The 21718-nt window shown below is 40.7% G+C and overlaps 1 protein-coding gene across 3 annotated transcripts in view; it reads right to left on the bottom strand.

The window, feature by feature from the left end:
* LOC127663021 (LIM domain-binding protein 2) overlaps window positions 1-21718 on the bottom strand; it is a 131006-nt gene that overhangs the window by 89404 nt on the left and 19884 nt on the right. For all 3 annotated transcript variants that reach the window (XM_052154414.1, XM_052154413.1, XM_052154412.1), the window contains exon 2: window positions 18868-18970. In XM_052154414.1, coding sequence (XP_052010374.1) covers window positions 18868-18970 — 103 coding nt within the window. The remainder of the gene's footprint in view (window positions 1-18867; window positions 18971-21718) is intronic.

The following is a 21718-nucleotide window of genomic DNA, read 5'->3' on the forward strand; positions in this document are numbered from 1 at the left end:
TAAACACTTGAACTTTTACCTGACATTCATTTGTGCTTGTGTTATAATGAGATTAATGTTAGATATACATGTGTACATGTCTTTCTTGGTTGTGCATGCATCAGACACATGAATCCATGCACACACATGCTCTTGCATACACACACATCATATGAGGTATTTCCGCAAACATTATATATTTTACAAATTATATTCATTATCAGTTTTTGAAATACCACCTATTGCAATTTGTATTTAATGTATATATTATTATATTTAATAAATTAATAATAATTTTGTTGATCTCAATGGAAGAACACTTCATTTCCAAGAATGCTCTAATTTACCCCAAATGTTAATGACAATGTTTAATTGTATAAAGTTATCTTAAAACAATGTGATGAACATTTTGTGGCATTATATGGTAAAATTACAATTTGTTTAGATGGATATATTAATTGCTTTTACAGTGTTAAACATAGTAGAGAGAAATGTGTCTAATTAATATTAAAAAAATGTGAAAATGTCTTAGTAGAAAAAAATATTATACATTCTAGGACAGTACAACATAAATAGGCATAATTAGCAAAAATCAATTATGCAATTATTTATGTTTTGTAGTAAAACTTGTGTTGGACTAATGACATTGCTCTGTTGGGTGCAACCTGTTCTCATAGAAACATGTTACTATACCTGGCTACCAGTATATTTTTACAAAATGCTTTTTTTACGTGGCTTGTTGTAGGTATCACATCAGTTTCCTGGTAAAATACACACAACAGACACTACAGGCATATAACCAGTTCATTAGCACTTACTGTTCCTTAAACAATATTATCACATGACATACATTTTTTTTTATTATAGGGCATAGTTGTAAGGCTATACATTTTAATAATTGCATCACAGAACCAACTACATTTAAAAGCTTATTCAAATGTGGTCATAATGCATGGTAGCTCAACAGCGTTGCAATTGCAATGCGAAAGTCCGGGGTACAAGTCCTGAAGAGCACACAAGTTGACATGTAAGCCAAAAGGGTCATAGAAGCAACCCCAAATAACTTGATTGCTTTGCAATTGTGTTTTTCACGCAACTTCATGTGCTTTTTATGACACTATCGATAAGGTTTAGGTTTAAGGTTTAGGGTAGGGAGTAGTGTTGTCAAATGTGCCGGTACTTTGGTACCAAGTTGGTACAAAAAAAAAAAAGATGTAACAATACGAGTGTTTCTGCAGTATCGGTAGTACCGAGCACCAACTCAATCCAGTACCAGCATGCAATATGACTGACATACGACTGTTTAAAATGCTAATTTTGAGCAAAAGCTCTGTTACTCCTCACACTGAAATGAACAATTCATACTAGTGTGATTTATTAAACCGCTAAAGGCTGCAATCTTAGTGTGGAAGAGTTGAGTACTCTGAACGAATGTATAAATCCGACCACTTATACACTAGAAACTCCACAGACTTTGAGAATCATTCATGGCACATTGTATCATATGACAGAGCAGAGCACTAATTTACTGTGAATCATGCAGCATATGTAAACTATATATTTATATCATGCCACAAGAACAGTTTCTTCCCATCCGCCACTTGCCTTATCAACAAGGCCAGAGCAGAGACACTGACACTCTCCACACTCCACCTCTGGCTCTACATGCCACTGTACTTACTCTGCTGTACTGCTCTTTTATTTTTATTCGTACTCTTAATATATACTGTGTGGACATATTTATATTTATATTGCTTATATTTTAATACTTGTTTTTTATATTTAGAGAATGTGTGACACGCGCCTACAACACTAAAATAAATTCCTTGTATGCGTAAAAAACATACTTGGCAATAAAGCGTTTTCTGATTCTGATTCTGATATAATAAAAATCAGCGGCGGGCTGTGCATTAAAAGTCTAGTCCTTCAGAGTGATTCATGCCATTAAGAAAACACAGTTTCACAATGAATAAGACACCCTATGCCTTTGGGCGTCATACATTATATCGCAGCTTACTAGTAATACCAATTGACATTTTAAAAACACGTCCATGGATGAAAGCCAGAACTTGAAATGATACTTAATGCTCAAGCAAGCCTAATTTAAACTGCAGCATGACTGTTTTGTGAAATTAACGTCTCCCAAACAGAATTTTTCATATGAATCTACCAAGGAGGTTTATAATACCTGGAAAAATCTATCTAATAATATTTGCGTTTGAAATATTTCATCAGGGTACACGGTTATGCTGCGTTCCATTCAAGTTGGATGTGGGATATTCCTACTTGATATCTCCAAACATAAATACATTCCATTCCCTGATATTCGGAACTGCAATGCTCCCGTTAGTTTAGCAGGGCTTTGACTCACATTAGAGATGTCTTGTGCATCAGGTGTACGATTAACAAAAGAGATTATAAAGTTTTATACACCTGTTTCTGCAGGCGTTTGTTAAACAAGCTTTAATATCATGTAATGTGGAAACAAACTCATTTATCAATATTAATTAATAAAGTGAATATTTCACACTTACTTTGTATACCTCCCTGAGTGTCAACATGTTTGTGTGACATCATGCCCCTGCATCTCGGCAAAATCAGAATTTCTGCATGAGCCTACAAGTTGTAATTCTGACAGATGCATTCCATTGCACTTTTCCTAGTAGGAAGTTGTAAAATCTGACTTTCCGAGTTGAATGGACACAGCACTACTTTTCAAAACTTGATCCGACACTGAATGCTCAAGCAGCCTAATTTACACTTAGAAAACTCTTGATGTTGCTATAACAATGCAAAAAGCACTTACCAATTTACTTGAAGTGAAAATCAGTCCTTTCCTGTTTAATATATTAAGCAATCACACGGTCATGCAAAACATCTCGTATTTTTAAATCCATAAGGATCTCTTTCTCAATGGTGATGTGGCAGTGAGAGCCAACTGTTAGCAAGATCTCGCACACTTCGCTTCAAATTACATTACTTCAAGTGTGATTGCATCACTCAAGGCCAGCTAGAAGGTCTCGACCTGGACATATCCTAAAGATCACACCCACCAAGAACAAATAAATCAATCGGATTGGCTGATGAATCTAACAATCTGACTTTAGTTACTCATTCATTTGCACTGTTGAAGGATTCTGTGGATATTCTGAAGGCCTGACGCGGTGGAGCTCAAACTCATGTGCCGCTTTGGGCATGAGATTTGTGAAACAGTTGTTACATTTTGCTTGTAAGCATCAAGGAATAAATTCTGACTGGATAAACTTTTCGTTTTTCTCTATTTGCTTGTAGATTAATTAAGAGTGGAAAGCGATTCAAAATACATAGGCAAACAGGTGACTGAGAATGAAAGGATGAAAAATATGTATTTATTTGACATGTTAGGCCAGCAGAGAAGGCTTTGCTGACCCTGAGAATTCACCACTGATTAAAATCACAGCATTTGTTGTGTTATTTATATAGCATTTAAAACAACAAACGTTGTTTTACAGTAATAAAAACAAAGTGCTTCACAGTAATAAAATGTCAAATATAACCAAAATGACCACACCAGTAATCTAAAATAAAAACACTCAAAACTGTGTCCTACAAGGCCAGTGTAAAGAGATTTCAGACATGATTTAAAAGTCTCCATGCCGCAAACTGTTTATCCAGAATGTGAAAATTCATGCAAAAAACACACGTCTTAAAAGCACGTTAAAATATAAACTAGAGCCCTGAAATTTAAGAAATTGTGACAGAAATATATTGATAGTAAAACCTGATAGTAAAATGTAATACTCACTGTAATGATAATAATAATAATAATAATAATAATAATAATAATAATAATAATAATAATAATAATATTTAAGCAATATATCACAAGCAAGACTGCAGTTGAATAAAAGTTTGGCAAAAAATGCAATGACATGTTGAAATGTTCTATTTTCACTAATAATATTAACAAAAAGGAAAACACGATTTGGTAAAGAATAAAAGAGATTTCAGTAGGTTTCTATTTAAAAAAATTTAAAACACTTGAAGGAAACATACTTGACTGAAAATCACTTGAAGGAAACATACATTTATTTTAATGTATTATTTACATTGAAATGTAACTTTTTAAATAGTCTATGCCAATAGTGACCTAAATTTTGATGCTCCAATTAGGTGCTAAAGCAAACACTCTGTAATCTTCAAACAGTATCAATCCAGTCTCACAGATCCACTATCTAAGAGTGCACATAAAAACACACACAGAGACCATCTTGAGGTTGTTTTGAAACTTGGGCTGTCAGTCATCAGAGACCTGTGTCTTTGCCAGTGTCAGACTGCAGCTGAGCCTGCTCTACCCCTATCACTGTCAATCACAGCTCTTTCTCTCTCTCTCTCTCTCTCTCTCTCTCTCTGTGCTGTGTTTTCCTTCCCAAGTCTTCTTAAAAAATAGAGACTCCCTTGAAAAATGTGTGTGAAGCTTATGTAAAATTATCAGGGCACAATTAGCATTCACGACTGCTACAGAACTTCAACGACATCAGTATCTGAATACTCAAATCAGCATTTGATTCAATTCAAACCTGATTACTGAGCCTTATACCATTTGGTTGCCTTTTCACATGAACTGACACTGAATCAAGACTCATTCACGCAGATGTGTCATTCTTTAGCGAAAGACACCAAAAGGAATGATGATTCCACCTAAAAACCACCAACAACATCTTTTCTCGCTAATTCGCTAATACATTTGTGATTGCTCTGTTATTGTCTGATGAAGTGTTGTGGTTCAGAGGGGGAAGTTTTCAAGGGTGTCACTGTTGCAGTGGCGTTGCATCACGCTTAAAACTTGCCTTGCCTAAACTCAAAACAAGAACAGTGCTTCAGTTCAGTTATTAATTATTCCCCTGTTAATAATGCTGTAAAAAGAGACGGTGTGAAGAAAATACTGAAATGTAGAATCACTTCAAAGTATTTAAGGCATCAGCTAAGAATCAGTTTCAGAAACTGTTTCATTTTTAAATACAAAACTTTACAGAAGGTTTTATCTTTTAGATTATATTTAAAGTTATAAATATGGTTTTGCCTGTAATGGTGTTAGTTATGGCCATGACTTCAGGTTTGTGTCTTGCTGTTTAATGTGCTGAAATGTTTATTTGGCAGTTCCCAATCTTTAGGTTAGGTTTTAAAAGGATATTTCACTCACATTTTCTAACCTTCATGCCATCCCAGATTTGTATGACTTTCTTTCTTGTGCAAACACAAACAAAGATTTTTAAAAGAATATTTCAGCTCTGTTGGCCTTCACAATGTAAGTGAATGGTGACCAAACACTAAAGGCCCAAAAAAGGATCTAAAGGCAGCAAGAAAGTAATCCATAAGACTCCTGTGCTTTAATCCATGTCTTCAGAGCTGATATGACAGGTATAGGTGAGAAACATATACAAATTTAAGTCATTTTTATGTGTGAAAATCTACAATTCCCCTTTCATATTCAGCCACCTGGTTGAGGCTGTTCAAAGGTGGATATTGATTGTAAAAAAGGATTTAAATATTGATCTGTTTCTTACATAAACCTGTCATATAGCTTCAGAAGACATTAATTTAACCACAGGAGTAATATGGATTTATGTAAAAAAATATTTCAAGTTCATTATGCTTTGCTCTAGTCAGCTGGGGATGCTGGTATAGGCGGCATATTCTAGAGCGGCACGAGACCACCTGGCCGCATCCAGGCGCACGTTCCACTTCTGTATTGCTGTGGTCCGATCTCTGTTTCTAAGAAACCATGTAATATAGAATCAACTGCTCACCCGTGTCTTAGATCCACTGATATACAGTGTCGATTTTGCTTAGTTTTGTTAAAAAGCTGTACACACGAAGGGGTTTTATCCGGAATCACTCACATCCAAAGCGACATCAACATACATCAAGAGCCTATATCAAACAACTTGAGATCACACTGTAAAAGGTTTCACTGCTTTTGTATATTTACTGTATGTGTGTACTCCATTTTTGTTGATTCAGCATTTGTTTTGTGTTATATATACAGAGGGATTAACTATAGTGAATGCTTCTTCATGACACAGTGAAGAATTTTTAACTTTTATAATTTCATACCGATGTTTTCATTACAAATGATATTATCAGCATAACAATTTGAGTAAAAGGTAGTTGTGTAGAGGGTTGTTTGGGGATCCCAAAGATTTTTAAGCCATCCTAGGAGCGCTCTCACATGAAAATATATCCAGAAAGTAGGGTGCATAATTAAGCCTTCCAGGGGGCTGTTCAGACCAAATGCGTTCCTGCATTAAAAAAGCTAGACGCATTGTAATAGAATGCAGGTGCCTTAAGAAGCGCTTTTAAGACATTTTAACATGACATAGCATCTAAAAAATGAGGCGCTCCGGTGCAATACCCTGAAAAAAAAAAAATGTGGCACAACAAATTCGTCCTTTTAGCATCCTTGTTTTCATTTGACGTGAATGGCACCTAAGATGTCTTCTTTTGGCCAAATTCTAAAGCAGTATCACAACCTTTGCTGAGATAGAGAACCATATAGCATTGTGTTGAGTGAAAAAATCCATCCAGAAAAAATCCATGATGGTTGATAAAGCTAGGGAATGTCAATTATAATGATAAACAGTTCTAATCTTATTTAATCAGAATTATTATATTATAGATTATAGATTATAATTCTAAAATTATGCTATGTATTTTGTATTATTATTATTAGAATATCACATCTGACCTTAGCAACAGGTTAACAACAAACTCTAATTAAATGAATTGTGAGTCGAGTCTCCTGTGTGCTTTTTGTGAGTAGTGCTATTAGCATGAAACCCATAGTTGCTGTCTACTCTATGTAGAGTTCTGAATCAACTCGCTAGGTTTGGTAACAGAGCCACAGCATGTCACATCCTTTTATCCCATTCAAATTTTCTCTTTTTTTTATTAAAAAATAAACTTTAAATTATTAAGACAACCAGACCCTAACTGCATTCGTTTTGACACAAAAATGTAATAATGCAAAAATGTTGTATATTTCCATGATCTGAAAATCTATCTAAACATATCTAGACATGGAGAGAATGCAGGAACAAATCCTCACTTGTCTAAAGAACAGAGAGGAGAATAAATGAAAGAGTGCTAGAAGAACAAGACAGACCATAAGCTTCAGTCCAGGAGAGCGAGAACAAGAGAAAGAGAAAAGCGAGGCAAAGAGAGTGTAAGTGAGGAAGTCTGAGGAAAGAAACAGTCAGTGTGAAAAGATAGAGTGAATCCATTTAAACTAATGTATTTCAATAATCCATCAATTATCCATCCATTGACAATGGTACTGTGGTGAAATAACACCCAGAGTCGTTCATGTTTGTGAATACAAGTGTAAAGTCCTTGTCTCGCTTCAGTGAGTCTTGTTTCTTTTTTTTTGCATGTACTGTAAATAATATTTTATAAATGTTCGAAAAATAATATGAGCAGATTTTATTTATTTTTTATTGTACTGAAGACATATATTTATGGCGAGGAGAGTTTTCTAAAAATATTTTTAAAATGTTTTTTTATTTGTCATCACTGAATGATGGCAGGTATGTAAACCATGGCAAAACTAAAGCCAATCAAACATCATCTTAATCTTGTTAATCCTTCAACTTCCTTTATTCAACTTGTCATGAAAGGTTTATCAGCCTAAAGGAGACTTTCTTTTTTTTTGGCTAGTAGGGGGGCGTTCATCAAAAAAGCTTAAAAACCCTGGGTTAAATTAATGTCTTCTAAAGCGTCACGATCGCTTTTGGTATGAAAACATATAAATATGTAAGTATTTTTTGTTCCCCTTCTGTCACTCATTTGACGTTGTGTCAATTGTAGTGACACAAGGGGTCTCTTCTGAGAGCCTTGCATACCTCTGAACTTGAGAAAAGGGCAATGTCAAATTGGCTGACAGAATTTGCATGTCCCGCCCGGATATACGGGTATAAAGGGGAGCGTGCGAGCGTCTGTCAGACAGATTTTTTCTTTGGAGCCGAGCGGTTGTGCGACATCAAAGCTGAGCTCACCGCTGTTCCACTCACCTCTACTGGAGATAAGCACAGCTGTTGGCTCTATGGTGCATTCCAGTGGCTTTCTCCTCTCTGCACGCTGTGCAGTCCACGCCCCTGGGCGCTTTGACAGCGCTTTCATTGCCTGAAAGAGCGATTCTCCTCCTAAAAGAGTTTTTTTCCTCTAAAGGAGATTATTTCATCTAAAAGAGTTTGAGTTTCCACTCATAAAAGAGCAATACACATCATGTGTTGAACATCATTTTCAGGAGGCATCTTTTTCAAGATCCTGGAGGCAGCGTTTTATGTTTTATGAATGGTTCATGTTCTCAGTGTGAGAACATAGCCATGGCAACATTGCGGTCTCGGCTTTCTTTTCTCACGAGAAAAAGCCACTTCATACACCCGAGTTGTTGGCTGTATTCATTGTCCTGCAGAGGTTTCTCCCACTGATTCGGGGCAAGCAGGTCTTAATCCATTCAGACAATACCGCCACGATAGCATACATAAATCACCAAGGCGGCGTACGCTCCCGTCACATGTCACAACTCGCCCGCCATCTCCTCTTTTGGAGTCAGCCACAACTCAGGTCGCTGCTCAACACCCACATCCTGGGCGACCGCAACACGACGACGGACGAGCTGTTGCGACAGGTCTTGCTCAGCAGAGAGTGGAGGCTCCACCCCCAGGTGGTCCATCTGATCTGGGACTGCTTCGACAGGGCACAGATAGATCTCTTTGCCTCCCAAGACATCTCACACTGCCCGCTCTGGTACTCCCTAATGGAGGCCCCTCTCAGCACAGACACTTTGGCACACAGCTGGCCCCGGGGGCTGCGCAAGTATGCATTTCCCCCAGTGAGCCTTCTTGCACTGGTGCTGTGCAAGGTCAGGGAGCATGAGGAACAGGTCACCTTAGTGGGTCCTCACTGGCCCACACGGACCTGGTTCTCGGATCTCACGCTCCTCGCGACAGCACCTCCCTGGCAAATTCCTCTGAGGAAGGACCTCCTTTCTCAGGGACGGGGCACCCTCTGGCATCATGCCTAGACCTCTGGAACCTCCATATCTGGCTCCTGGATGGGACGCGGATTACTACCACCTGCAGTCGTAGACACGATCAACCAAGCCAGAGCTCCCCCAGGCAGCTTTACGCCCTCAAGTGGAGTCTGTTCGCAAATTGGTGCTCTTCCAGATCTGAAGACCTGCAGATATCCGCAGTTCGGACAGTGCTTTCATTCCTGTAGGCTGTTCCCCTCCACCTTGAAGTTGTATGTTGCTGCTATCGCAGCCCACCATGACACATTGGACGGCAAGTCCCTTGGTAAGCACGACTTCATTATCAGGTTCCTTAAGAGGTGCCCGGAGGTTGAACCCGTCCGGCCAAGCCTGTTCCCCTACTAGGATCTCTCAGTGGTCTTCGAGCCGCTTGATTCAGTCGAGTTCAAAGCCCTCTCCTTGAAGACGGCCCTCCTGATCGCGCTCGCTTCCATCAAGAGGGTTGGGGACCTGCAAGCGTTCTCTGTCCGCGACACTTGCCTGGACTTCGGTCTGGCAGATGCTCACCTATACTAAGGCCGCAACTGGGCTACATGCTCAAGGTTCCTACAACCCCCTTCAGGGTTTAGGTCCCGGGAGGAGGCAGACTCAGCCTCTTCATTGCTGTGTCCAGTATATGCTTTGGGTATCCATGTGGACCGCACACAGGGCTCTAGATGCTCTGAGCAGCTTTGTCTGCTTTGGCGGACAGCGGAAAGGGAACGCCGTCTCCAAACAGAGGTTAGCTCATTGGGTTGTTGGTGCTATCCCCTAGCCTATCACACCCAGGCCGTGCCCCCCCTGTGGGTTTGAGCACACTCTACGAGAAGTGTGGCATCCTCGTGGGCACTGGCCCATGGCACCTCCCTAGCAGACATCTGCAGAGCAGCGGGCTGGGCAACACCCAAACCCTTTGCTAGGTTCTACAACCTCAGGGTTGAGTTGGTCTCGTCCCGTGTTTTGTCAGGTCCGAGCCGGTAGAACTTGGTAATACGGAACAGCCAACCGGGTGTTCCGCTTGCACCTTGCGCCCTTTGCCAAGTTGATCCAGTGCGCCTTCTTTCCCAGGTTAGTCACTAAGCTCTCGCTTCCTGTATGCGCTTCCTCCCTAGCCCTCTGGCCGGCGAATTCAGAGGAGGAATTCGCCACCAGACCCACCATGAGTCGAGTGCTCCGTTTTGGGCTTGGGCTCCACAGGCATAGTTCCCGCTTCAGGCAACTCCCTGTGATGTATTTTCCGTGGTACGGTCCCCCTGTTGGCAGGACATGCGTTTCCCTTGGACAGTCTTCACTGCCCCCGGTCGCCATGTCTGTAGCAACTCCTCCCTTGTCAGGCAGGATCTACCACCACACCATTTCCACAGGTGGCTTGACAACCTATGTGTGTATTAGCCACAAGTTACCTCCCCCCAGTCTGGAACATGTGATGTAACCGGGCATTTGATACATTTAGTAAAAGTCCAATGTATACTAAAGCTATAGTTTCACTCTTGTGACTATATGTCTTCTAAATATTTATTTGTATTTCTGTTCATAAATTCCATGTTTAATTTACAGTGCAGAATAATGCATTTTGTGTAACAACATATTGTTACTGGTCTGACAACAAAGAAATGTTTATTGTGGGAAATTGTGGTATGGCATAAAATATGCAGGTTGTAAAATTTGAAAGGTACATTTTAGACATTAAAGGTGTGTAGAAGGACAACACATACTGTATGAGGTAGAATTATACAGTTTAGCATTTAGTCATATTATATTCTATGACTAATATTGTTGCGTATTAGAAACATGTTTTTATAACAGAATGTTACAACTGACCAATTAGAATCAAGTATTCCAAGGAGCTATGTAATAAAAATACCATATTGGATGTGAGGGTTACGTCCTTATAAATAACTCATAAACAGGTGATACATTAAAGTAGGACTTTTCTACTCTATAAAGCATCACAAGTTGAACAAAAAAGTGGATTATATTAGCTTTGATCTCACATCTTGAGATGGAACTTGAACAGTGATTTAAGTCAAGAATAAAACAAGCATACTGATGTGTTGCTGGAAAATCCTTAATGATCCTTTATCTGTGCAAACGTAGTAGCCTATGCAGCGTTTTTGTGTGCGTGTGAGTAACAGTGATGGAGTGAGGGTGTATGTTTGTGGCTGAAACTAAGAGGAGTCATTTCTGAAGACTAAAGATGAGCTGTCACAAGAGACGGACTGAACTCCCCCTTCAATCGATATGCGTGATCGGTTCCCTATGGGCTTCCAGTACAAGTGAAGCATTTGGTCTTTCCACTTTTATAATCCGTCTCTGAGGATTACAAAATATTATATACTGAATTAGCATACAAAAATGTATTTATGATTATTTTGGTCAATATTGAGATCATGATTATTTAACACGATTACTCATTGACTTTGGAAACATCATGCATTTAATGAACTTTTTAACAAAAACTAGTCTTTTTAACAGTGGATTTAATTGAACTTGAAAAGTAAACTGCACTGGTAGGGGAGGAGGCTGTTGTCATATGATAATTATGTTATGTTACATATGGTAGCCAAATAAAGAAAAGCCTCAATCTCCATCATTAACAGCAGGGATGCTCACACTTCTATGGAATGAGATCTACTTTTTCATCATGTTATTGCAGCAAGATCTACCATGTACAATAAAGGCTATACATTATCACAATATCAAAATTTCCAGTAGTCTGTAGTGAAATTTTACAATTCTCAAAACCACAACAAATAATAACACTAACTAATGTTATTTATGGAAGAATAGTTTCAAGTTCTTAAGTAATTATTCAAGAGTAGTAAACAGTCAATAATAAAATAACAATAAATAACAGCAATGAATAGAAATAGATAAAAAATAATAGAACAAAAAGTACAAATTAAGAAAATTCAGTGCTTTTTTTAACAACTTTAAATGTTTTTAACAGCAGTTTGAAATATTCAAGTAAACATTCAGAATGAAATACAATATAACTACTACTGGTATTCACTGTACTGTATTTTAAAGCTACTTAAGTTACTCAGTCAAGAGCAGTGAATGTTTTCTCATTTTTTTGTTATGGTTGTTTGTATGGTTGGACAGCTGCAGGTCTATTTATTAGCTTACATTTATAATAACAAGTCCGACATTTGAATACAAATCCACTTTTATCTCTGCTGTTTATGCTCACTTTAGACATAACTCATTGTGTTTACATGAATACCTCACCAAGACGGCCATTTTGGCAGAATTCTGTAATGTATTTGATTGTTCAGGTGCACATTAGCGTGAGCATTCTCGGAACAAAGGCGCATGTTCAGCACACACATACGGCACCTGTCAATCAAACAGGGCACAGCTGTTACTAGATCGATTGTGACGTATGACGTAATCGCATTGGCATTTGAAACTCACGGAAGTGCAGCACTGTTTAGAAGTGAGGAGGAACGCTGTACAGAAGCTTTATTGGTTTTGATCTGTATTTATCTGTTTCTTTACTCACAATGGTGCATTTGTATGCTTATCTTGGGTGTCTCAACCGAGTGGAGAATATGAATTACGTCTGTATCATGGCAATGCGAATATGTCACACGAGAGACCGCTTGAACTGCACTCTCTCATAAAGCGAGTTGATTTTCTCTCAAAAGTGATCGCCTTGATTTAGAAGACATGAATTTAACTGCTGGACAATTACTTTTATGCTGACTGTGATTTTTGGAGCTTCAAAAATCGTAACACCATCCACTTGAATTTTAAGGACCTACTGAGCTAAGATATTTTTCTATTTTTCTTCAAATGTGTTCTGGTGAAGAAAGCAAGTCATACACACCTGGGATATCAGTAAATAATGAGAGAATTTTAAAAGTTAAAGATGCATGATTGAGATATATTAATATATAATATATTATTATTATTATTATTATCATTTGTTTACAAACTATAATAATATTTATGTTGAATGGGTTACAAAAAATAACTGTATGAATGAAAATTGAGCTGATATCTTATAACTAAATTGAACAAAGAGATCTAAATCCTTTAAAGTCCAGATACAAGTTGACAAAATTTGGTCTTATATTTCTACTGATGACTTATACTGGAATTACTGTTAATTTTGCTACTACATTATCCAGTAGAATAGTTAACAATAAAGTTTTTCTTAATAAGCTATACATTTATATTGAAATAATATGTAGTTAAAGGTTTGTGTTCTTTTACATATTAAAGAGCACACCCAATTAGTTCCACACAATAATGTAAATATATTCTAAACTGATATTCAACACTGGTATCGGATCGGTATTGGCAGATACTGAGATTTACGATATCGGAATCGGAAGAGAAAAAGTGGTATCGTGCATCACTAGTTGTAATACTACCCATAGTCAAATGGCACATTTATTTTGCATTATAAAAGTTTATATTTCTGAATCTATCAGAACTACAAAGACAAGAATTGGGAGGGGGCTTCATTGAACGGCCTGAGTTTGACTCACTCATTCTGTGTAACAGGCAGAGTGTTCTGCATGAATAACCAAAAGCAGAGAACTCAATAAGGACAGACAACACAGCTCAAATCATCAGCGAGGCAGAGCGAGAGAGAAAGAGATAAAGAGAGAGAGAGAGAGAGAGAGAGAAAGAGAGAGTACAGGGGAAAGAAAGAGAGATAGGGAAAGTATGTGATCCTTACAGAAGAGAAAATGAGAAAAAAGACAAAAATAGGCAGGCTAGCAAAGCCCTATTATGCAGCCAAACCTACATTAGTGAACTCACAGCAAACAATTACTCTCTCACTTTCGTGCTTTTCAATGTGTTCTGGCAAATTCATGCAACTCTGCAGACACAATAATTCACAAATACAAACCTTGCAAGCCAGTTAACAAATTATAATTCACCCCCAAAATTAGATTGGCTCAATAACATCCAAAAAGAACAAATTAGATTTTTGTAGATTAGATGTCGATTGAGATTTTGGACCAATGAAATTTCATTGCGGTCGTGGCTAACATGATCACAAGAAACGTCACGGTTACTGTTGTAACCTCCATTCTCTGAGGGAGGGAACGAGACATTGCGTCAAATGAAGTGAAACAAGGGGTCTTCCTTGGGATCCTCGCTTACCTCTGAACTTGAGAAAAGGCCAATGAGAAATTGGCAGACAGAATGCCAATACCCATATGTCCCCCCCGGACATATGGGTATAAAGGGAAGCGGGCGTGCGTCTGTCAGTAAAGTTTTTGCACTGAGGAGCCGAGAATAAGGTGCAGACGTTTACAGTGGAACAGAGGTTTCAACAGTAACCATGACGTTCCCCTTCTGTCACTCACTCGACGTAGTGTAGAATGAAGTGACACAAGGGGTCCCATTCAAAAGCGGAGTGCACTAGACCGTGTTCCGAGAACTGCTGACACAGGTGCAAGCAGGCTGCTGCGTGCTATAAACAACTGTATTGGCTCACGTAACTCTCCACAACGCCCCCAGAAAAGGTGTCATATACAGATCTTAGGTTCCTGGCACCCCTGAGGGGGGAACAGGTGTTACATGACTAGCATGGGAGCAAGCCAGGCAGCCATGGCCTTTTCTCTCTCTATGTCTCTCGCATAGAGTGTGAAGTGGCTGGGGCTATCTTAACAATATGAAATGCGTTGGGGAAGGCTGTCTTTCCCGATCCTATTCTGTTAGGAGGAAAAGACCATGCAGAGGCCACATCCTGCCCAGAATAGGGGGAGGTGACATGTGGCAAATACCCTATGTAGGTTGTGCAGCCACACTTGGGAATGGGAGGATGCCACACTTCTCGTCGAGTGTGCTCGAACCCACAAGGGGGCGGGCACGGCCTGTGTCTGGTAAGCCAGAGAGATGGTGTCAATAACCCAGTGAGCTAACCTTTGTTTGGAGATGGCGTTCCCTTTCCACCGTCCACCAAAGCAGACAAAGTGCTGATCAGAATATCTAAAGAGCTGCTAAGAATATCTAAAGCTCTGCATGCAGTCCAAATAGATACACAAAGCATGTACCGGACACAGCAACAAAATGGCTGGGTCTGCCTCCTCCCGGGGCAGCGCTTAAGGTTCAAAAACCTGATCCCTGAAGGGGGTCGTAGGAACCTTGGGCACGTAGCCCAGTCGCTGCCTCAGGATAACGTAAGTATGTGCTGGACCGAACTCCAGGCAGGTGTCGCTGACAGAGAATGCTTGCAGGTCCCAACCCTCTTGATGGAAGCTAGCGCTATAAGGAGGGCCGTCTTCAAGGAGAGGGCCTTGAGCTCAACTGAGTCAAGTGGCTCGAGGGGGGTCTCTGAAGGCCCGAGACGACCACTGAGAGATCCTAGGAGGGGAACAGGCTTGGCCGAGAAGGGTTCAGTCACCAGGCGCCTCTAAGGAACCTGATAATCAAGTCATGCTTACACAAGGACTTGCCGTCCACTGCGTCTTGCATACACCTTCAAGGTGAAGGGGGACAGCCTCTCCTCCAGCCTCTCTTGCAGGAATGAAAGCACTGACCAAACTGCACATCTCTGCGGGTCTTCAGGGAACACTTCAGGGCGTAAAGTTGCCTAGCGGAGGGAGCTCTGGCTTGGTTGATCGTTTCTACGACTGCAGGTGGTAGATCAGTCAGATCTTCCGCGTCCCGTACAGGGGCCAAACTTGGAGGTTCCGAGGTCTGGGTGCGAGTGCCAGAGGGTGCCCTGTCCCTGAGAAAGAAGGTCCTTCCTCAGGGGGATTTTCCAGGGTGGTGCTGTCACGAGGAGCATGAGATCCGAGAACCAAGTCCGGGTGGGCCAATAAGGAGCCACCAAGGTGACTTGTTCCTCGTCCACCCTGATCTTGTGCAGCACCAGTGCAAGAAGGCTCGCTGGGGGAAATGCATACTTGCGCAGCCCCCGAGGCCAGCTGTGTGCCAACGCGTCTGTCCAGAGAGGAGCTTCTTTCAGGGAGTACCAGAGTGGGCATTGAGTGTTGTCCTGGGAGGCAAAGAGATCTACCTGTGCCATGCCGAATTGGCCCCAATTAAGCTGAACCACCTGGGGGTGGGGCCTCCACTCTCTGCTGGGCGAAACCTGTCGCGACAGCGCGTCTGCCGGCGTGTTGCGGTTGCCAGGGATATGAGTGCCGCGCAGCGACCTGACCTATGTATGCTACCATCGCTGTGCTGTCTGAACGGATCAAGACGTGCTTGTCAACGCAGCCAGGGCCCTGTACAGAAGCCAGTGGCAGCGTGCCCATTGCACACGGTGCCCCAACCCAGTTGAGAGGCATCTGTAGTGACCACGACACGTCTGGACACCTGCTGTAGGGGGACTCCTGTCCGCAGAAAAAAGAGGTCTGTCCATGGGTTGAAAGTCTGACGGCAGGATGGGGTGATTATCACATGGTATGTGCCACGGTGCTCGTTGGTGAGGCTTGGTCATTGAGGCTGATTCTAACTCCATGCCGAGAAAAGAGAGGCTCTGAACCGGGGCGAGCTTGCTCTTTTCCCAGTTAACCTGAAGCCCTAGTCGGCTGAGGTGCCTGAGCACCTGGTCCCTGTGAGCGCATAGTAACTCTCGAGAGTGAGCCAGAATGAGCCAGGCTTCGAGGTAATTGAGTATGCGGATGCCCACTTCCCGTAGTGGGGCAAGGGCTGCCTCTGCGACCTTGGTGAAGAAGCGAGGGGACAGGGAAAGGCCGAAAGGGAGGACCTTGTACTGATATGCCTGGCCGTCGAACGCAAAACATAGAAAGGGTCGGTGTTGAGGCAAGATGGAGACGTGGAAGTACGCGTCTTTCAGGTCTACCGACGTGAACCAATCTAGCTGTTGAACGCAGGTTACAATCTGTCTCTGCGTGAGCATTTTGAACGGGAGTTTATGTAAGCCCCGGTTGAGAACTCGCAAGTCCAAGATTTGTCGCAACCCACCGCCTTTCTTGGTACGATGAAGTAAGAGCTGTAGAAACCCTTCTTCATCTCGGCTGGAGGGACGAGGATGCTCTATCGCATCCTTGAGAAGCAGAGTCGTGATCGGGGGTGTTGAGAAAGCGTGCCTTGTCAACGTTGCATATCTCAACCATGTTCAGCCAGAGGTGGCCGCCCGAGAGCATGCGCTGTGACCTTCGTGGCTCTGAGAGCGAGGTCGGTGGCAGAGTGCAGTTCCTGCAGCACATCATGGTTGGGACTACCCAGGTTCAGATCTGGGAGGCGTGGCTGGGAGTGGCACCTTGAGCCGAGGTACCAGTCGTCGAGTCAGCCAGGGCAAGCATGTCGGCCATCTGTGTGTCAGCCTCAGTTGAGTCCTCTGTGTCAGACACCTGGCCGCTCTCCAATGCAGCGCCGATGTCGACATCCAATTCTGGGGGCTCAAGGGAGAAGGGTGGCTGAAGTGCCGTTTACCTTAAGGAAGGAGAGCCGCGACCGCAATGCTGCCATGGTTATGTTCTCGCAGTGAGTGCATGAACCATCCACAAACGCCGCCTCAGTGTGATCGCTGCCCAGGCACACGAGGCAGCGTCTGTGGCCATCGGTGTTGGAGAGATATCGACTGCATCCAGGAACAACACAGAGGCGGAAGGGCATTTTAAAAAGACAGGTCCTGACACTTCTGTGTATTGCTCTTTTATGATTGAAAACTCAAACTCTTTTAGAGAAATTCAAACTCTTTTAAGGAGGGGAAAACACTCTTTCAGGCAGTGAAAGCACTGTCGAAGCACCTTATACCCGTATGTCTGGGGGCGGGACATGCAAATTCTGTCTGCCAATTTCTCATTGGCCTTTTCTCAAGTTCAGTGGTACGCAAGGCTCCCAAGGAAGACCCCTTGTGTCACTTCATTTGACACAACGTCGAGTGAGTGACACAAGGGGAACTTGACATATTGCTATTAAATGCTCCCGTACCCTAACATTGACCAGCCCCATCTTCCTTCAGACATTTTTGCATCAATTAAAATGTTTGCTTTTTCATGCGGCGATACTGATAGCGAGTTCTGCGAGCAGCCTCAGAGACACGGGTTCTGGTCCAATAAACAAAATGTCCTGTCACACATTTCTTGTCATGGCCATGGCTGGTTAGGACAAAACAATTAGATTTACATGATCAAAATACTTTTCTTCACTTGTAGCTTCATTGTGACTTGTCTGGTTAGGATATAATATTAGGTTACCAGCTACAGTTTTTAGTTTTACATGACATTTAGGGGTGTTAAATCTGAAATCCTTTATACCACAACAATAGACTGACATGGAATAAAGCAGCACCCCATTCAAAAATGGTGTAGCAGCTTTATTGAATTTGATTGTTAAACAAAGAAGGAACTGGTGGGGAAATGGGTGTAAACTTTGTGTTCAGAATTTACATCCATTTCAGAATAGTACAATGAAAACTGACATTTCATGTTCATACCTCTATATCTCATTTACTTGAGACTAACCACCTCACACTAGTGCCATACATTTCAACTGTCATTCCATTCAACAAAACTCAAATATTGTTCTATGATTCAACGTCATGAGTCTCAAACATTTTTGCAAGTGACTATTTGTTCTTTGAAAGAGCACATTGCAGATGACAGGTATATGGTAAACACAGCCTAGATAACTAGAAGACAAATAAAAGCCTGTGCTTGTCTCCAGGATGTTTTATAGCCACCAGACAATCAATAAAATTGGAACAGGAGATTTAGTCTCCCCTAAGATTTTTTTTTGGATCAGGACCACCTGCACTATCAGACTCCATTTCACAATATCACAATCACGTACTGTATTATTTGTTTTTCACTGGCACCAGTACAAGCTAAGTTTGTAGACAAGATGACGCTAGCTTAAAAAAAAAGATTTTAAACTTAAACTTAAAATCTTACTGTATCTTTTTGGTCCATCTTCCAGGCAGAAGGAGAGTGTCAATGTAGCGTCCTCTTCAAAGAACTCTGTAGCAAATGCATCCCACCACAGACTATCACTCTCCTGGGCAAGAAAGAGAGTCATGGGTAATTAATGAGAGTTAATTACACTGTGTGACATGCTCTGCTAGTTTTATACATTTATTTAAAGAGTAAAAAGTGGGAGAGCATAAGAATATTGTAAGTTTCAAACCAAAAACCTGAAATTTGAGCATTGCACCAGTTGGTTTAGTTTCTTTTTCATTTTTTATTATTAAAATATACTGTAGAAATTCACAGAGTACAGTAATGATTTTAAGCTTTGCATTCGATTTGCAATAGATTTGAGTATTGCACAAATCCATGCAGTTAACATTGCTTGGAGTCAACATGGAATGGCTTGGGAAAACTTTAATAAAAACAGATTTTTGTAGAACAACTCCCCAGTGCCTTCTTTCAAAGAGCCCACAATTATTCCTGTAACCCAAAGGGTTTACGAGCAGCAAAGCCTTCCATTTGGGTATTCCATTTCTGGGGTTTGTGATCATAAAGGGTGCCAGCTCACAGGTTTATGCTATTATAATCCATTTACTTGTAACTCCTGTGTCAAGTACCTTTGTTAATTAATAAACACAAAGCCAAGACTTTTTCAATGCTTGCTTTCATATAACCACAAAATAAGCTGTTTAGAGTACACTACATTCCCACTGATATCTTGATGCTTTCTCTTAAAAGTTATCTTATCATTTTGAGACTTGTTTTGTGAATTTAGTGTTTAAATTACATGAGCTAATAAATGCAAGTTTTCCTAAAAGTCCACAAAAACAACACAGTTCCTAATAAAATAATGAACATAAAGGGCAAGCTCCAAATCCAAAGTGTACGGAATAATCTGATGATTCATTTGAATTTAATTAAAGGGATAATTCACCCAAAAATGAAAATGTTCTCATTATTTACTCACCCTCATAATATCCCGATGTGTGTATGACTTTCTTTCTTCACCACAACACATTTGAAGAAAAATAGAAAGATATCTTAAATAAAGCTCAGTAGGTCCTTAAAATACAAGTGGATGGTGATCCGATTTTTGAGGCTCCAGAAATCACAGACAGTCAGCATAAACGTAATTGATATGACTCAAGCGATTAAATCAGGGGTTCTCAATGAGGGTGGTACCGCCCCCCCAGGGGGCAGTCAAAGAGAGGGGGGCATTACGTTACAAATGAGGGTTGTTTATCACTCATAATAATCAAATCTATCGTTAAGTTCATCTGCATTAAAACATTTATATAAACTTCGAGTATATCAGTTGGTTCTCAATTATACGAGTTGGTACACAATTGTACCGCAGTTCATCTGATTTTTAAGTCTATCGATGCATCTGAAGTGTCTGGTTTAGTCAAATACACAGGCGGAGGCACAACCTCCGCTATTGCATCTGTATGGCTCTGTAGATGATACGGCTCAATGGACAGAGCAGCGTGAGCACAAAGCTCTTAAAGCTCAAGCTCTTAAAACTCACAGCTTTGCAAGAATCAGTGAGAAGCAAGGCACAAGAAGCGGAAACAATTTGAATTCGACGCAGAATTCAACATCACCACCCTTGAATTTACTATAGTAACACTAACTCTACGTTAGGGAGAAATAGCTTGATAATAAATATTATCATATCAGTACTTCCGCTCAATTAAATTTGTCATAGGCTACATTAGGGGAGTGAGGAAATATAATACATTTTTGTTACAACTTAAAAATATTAATATTTTGCATTTATTGTTTTTACATGTGTTTAGAGTAGGTCTACTGTTTATAATACGAGTCAATTTACATCTGCATCCAACTCAAAATCAATGTTGTAATCAATGTAGAATGAGCATTTCATGCAATATTATTGGTCTATTCACTTATGAAATATATGAACAATATCACATATTATTATTTGCTGTCTTAGTTGCTTTATAGGCCCCAGATACAGCCCTCCATTTGTTTGAATTCAAGAAATGCAAGGTTTGGTCTCACATTCATGTCGCGCAAACGTGTCGAATTTATTAACAACAATTTAAAATGCTGCAAAAAAAAAAGAAGGTTAAAACATTAAATTAAATGAGTGTCTTCTAAAGGGACACGATCGCTTTTGGTACGAAAATATATCAATATTTAAATGCCCCCCCCCAATTTGGAATGCTTAATTCCCAATGTGCTCTAAGTCCTTGTGGAAGCATAGTGACTCGCCTCAATCCGGGTGGCAGAGGATGAATCTCAGTTGCCTCCATCTCTGAGACCGTCAATCCCCGCATCTTATCACGTGGCTTGTTGAGTGCGTTACTGTGGAGACATAGCACATATGGAGGCTTCGCGCTATTCTCTGCTGCATTCACGCACAACTCACTACGCACCCCACCAAGTGTCATGACTACCTGTTGTTTTTCCTTGTGTTTAGCCTCTGTCTTCTGTTTTCCCCAGACTACATTTCCCATTATTCACTGCCCTCATCACTGCCAGCTGTTCCAAATTGTTCTCACCTGTTTTCCATTACATTTACATTTACATTTATGGATTTGGCAGATGCTTTTATCCAAAGCGACTTACAGTATACTTATTACAGGGACAATCCCCCCGGAGCAACCTGGAGTTAAGTGTCTTGCTCAAGGACACAATGGTGGTGGCTGTGGGTGTTCGAACCAGCGACCTTCTGATTAACATTTATGTGCTTTAACCCACTACGCAACCACCACTCCATTACCTCGTATATCCTTGTGTATATAATGCCCTGACGCCTCAGTTTTTGTCAGTTGTTGTGTGCTTTTCTCCAGTTCATGTACCAGTTGCA

This window comes from Xyrauchen texanus, chromosome 23, assembly GCF_025860055.1.
Source record: "Xyrauchen texanus isolate HMW12.3.18 chromosome 23, RBS_HiC_50CHRs, whole genome shotgun sequence".
Classification (NCBI taxonomy): Eukaryota; Metazoa; Chordata; class Actinopteri; order Cypriniformes; family Catostomidae; genus Xyrauchen; species Xyrauchen texanus.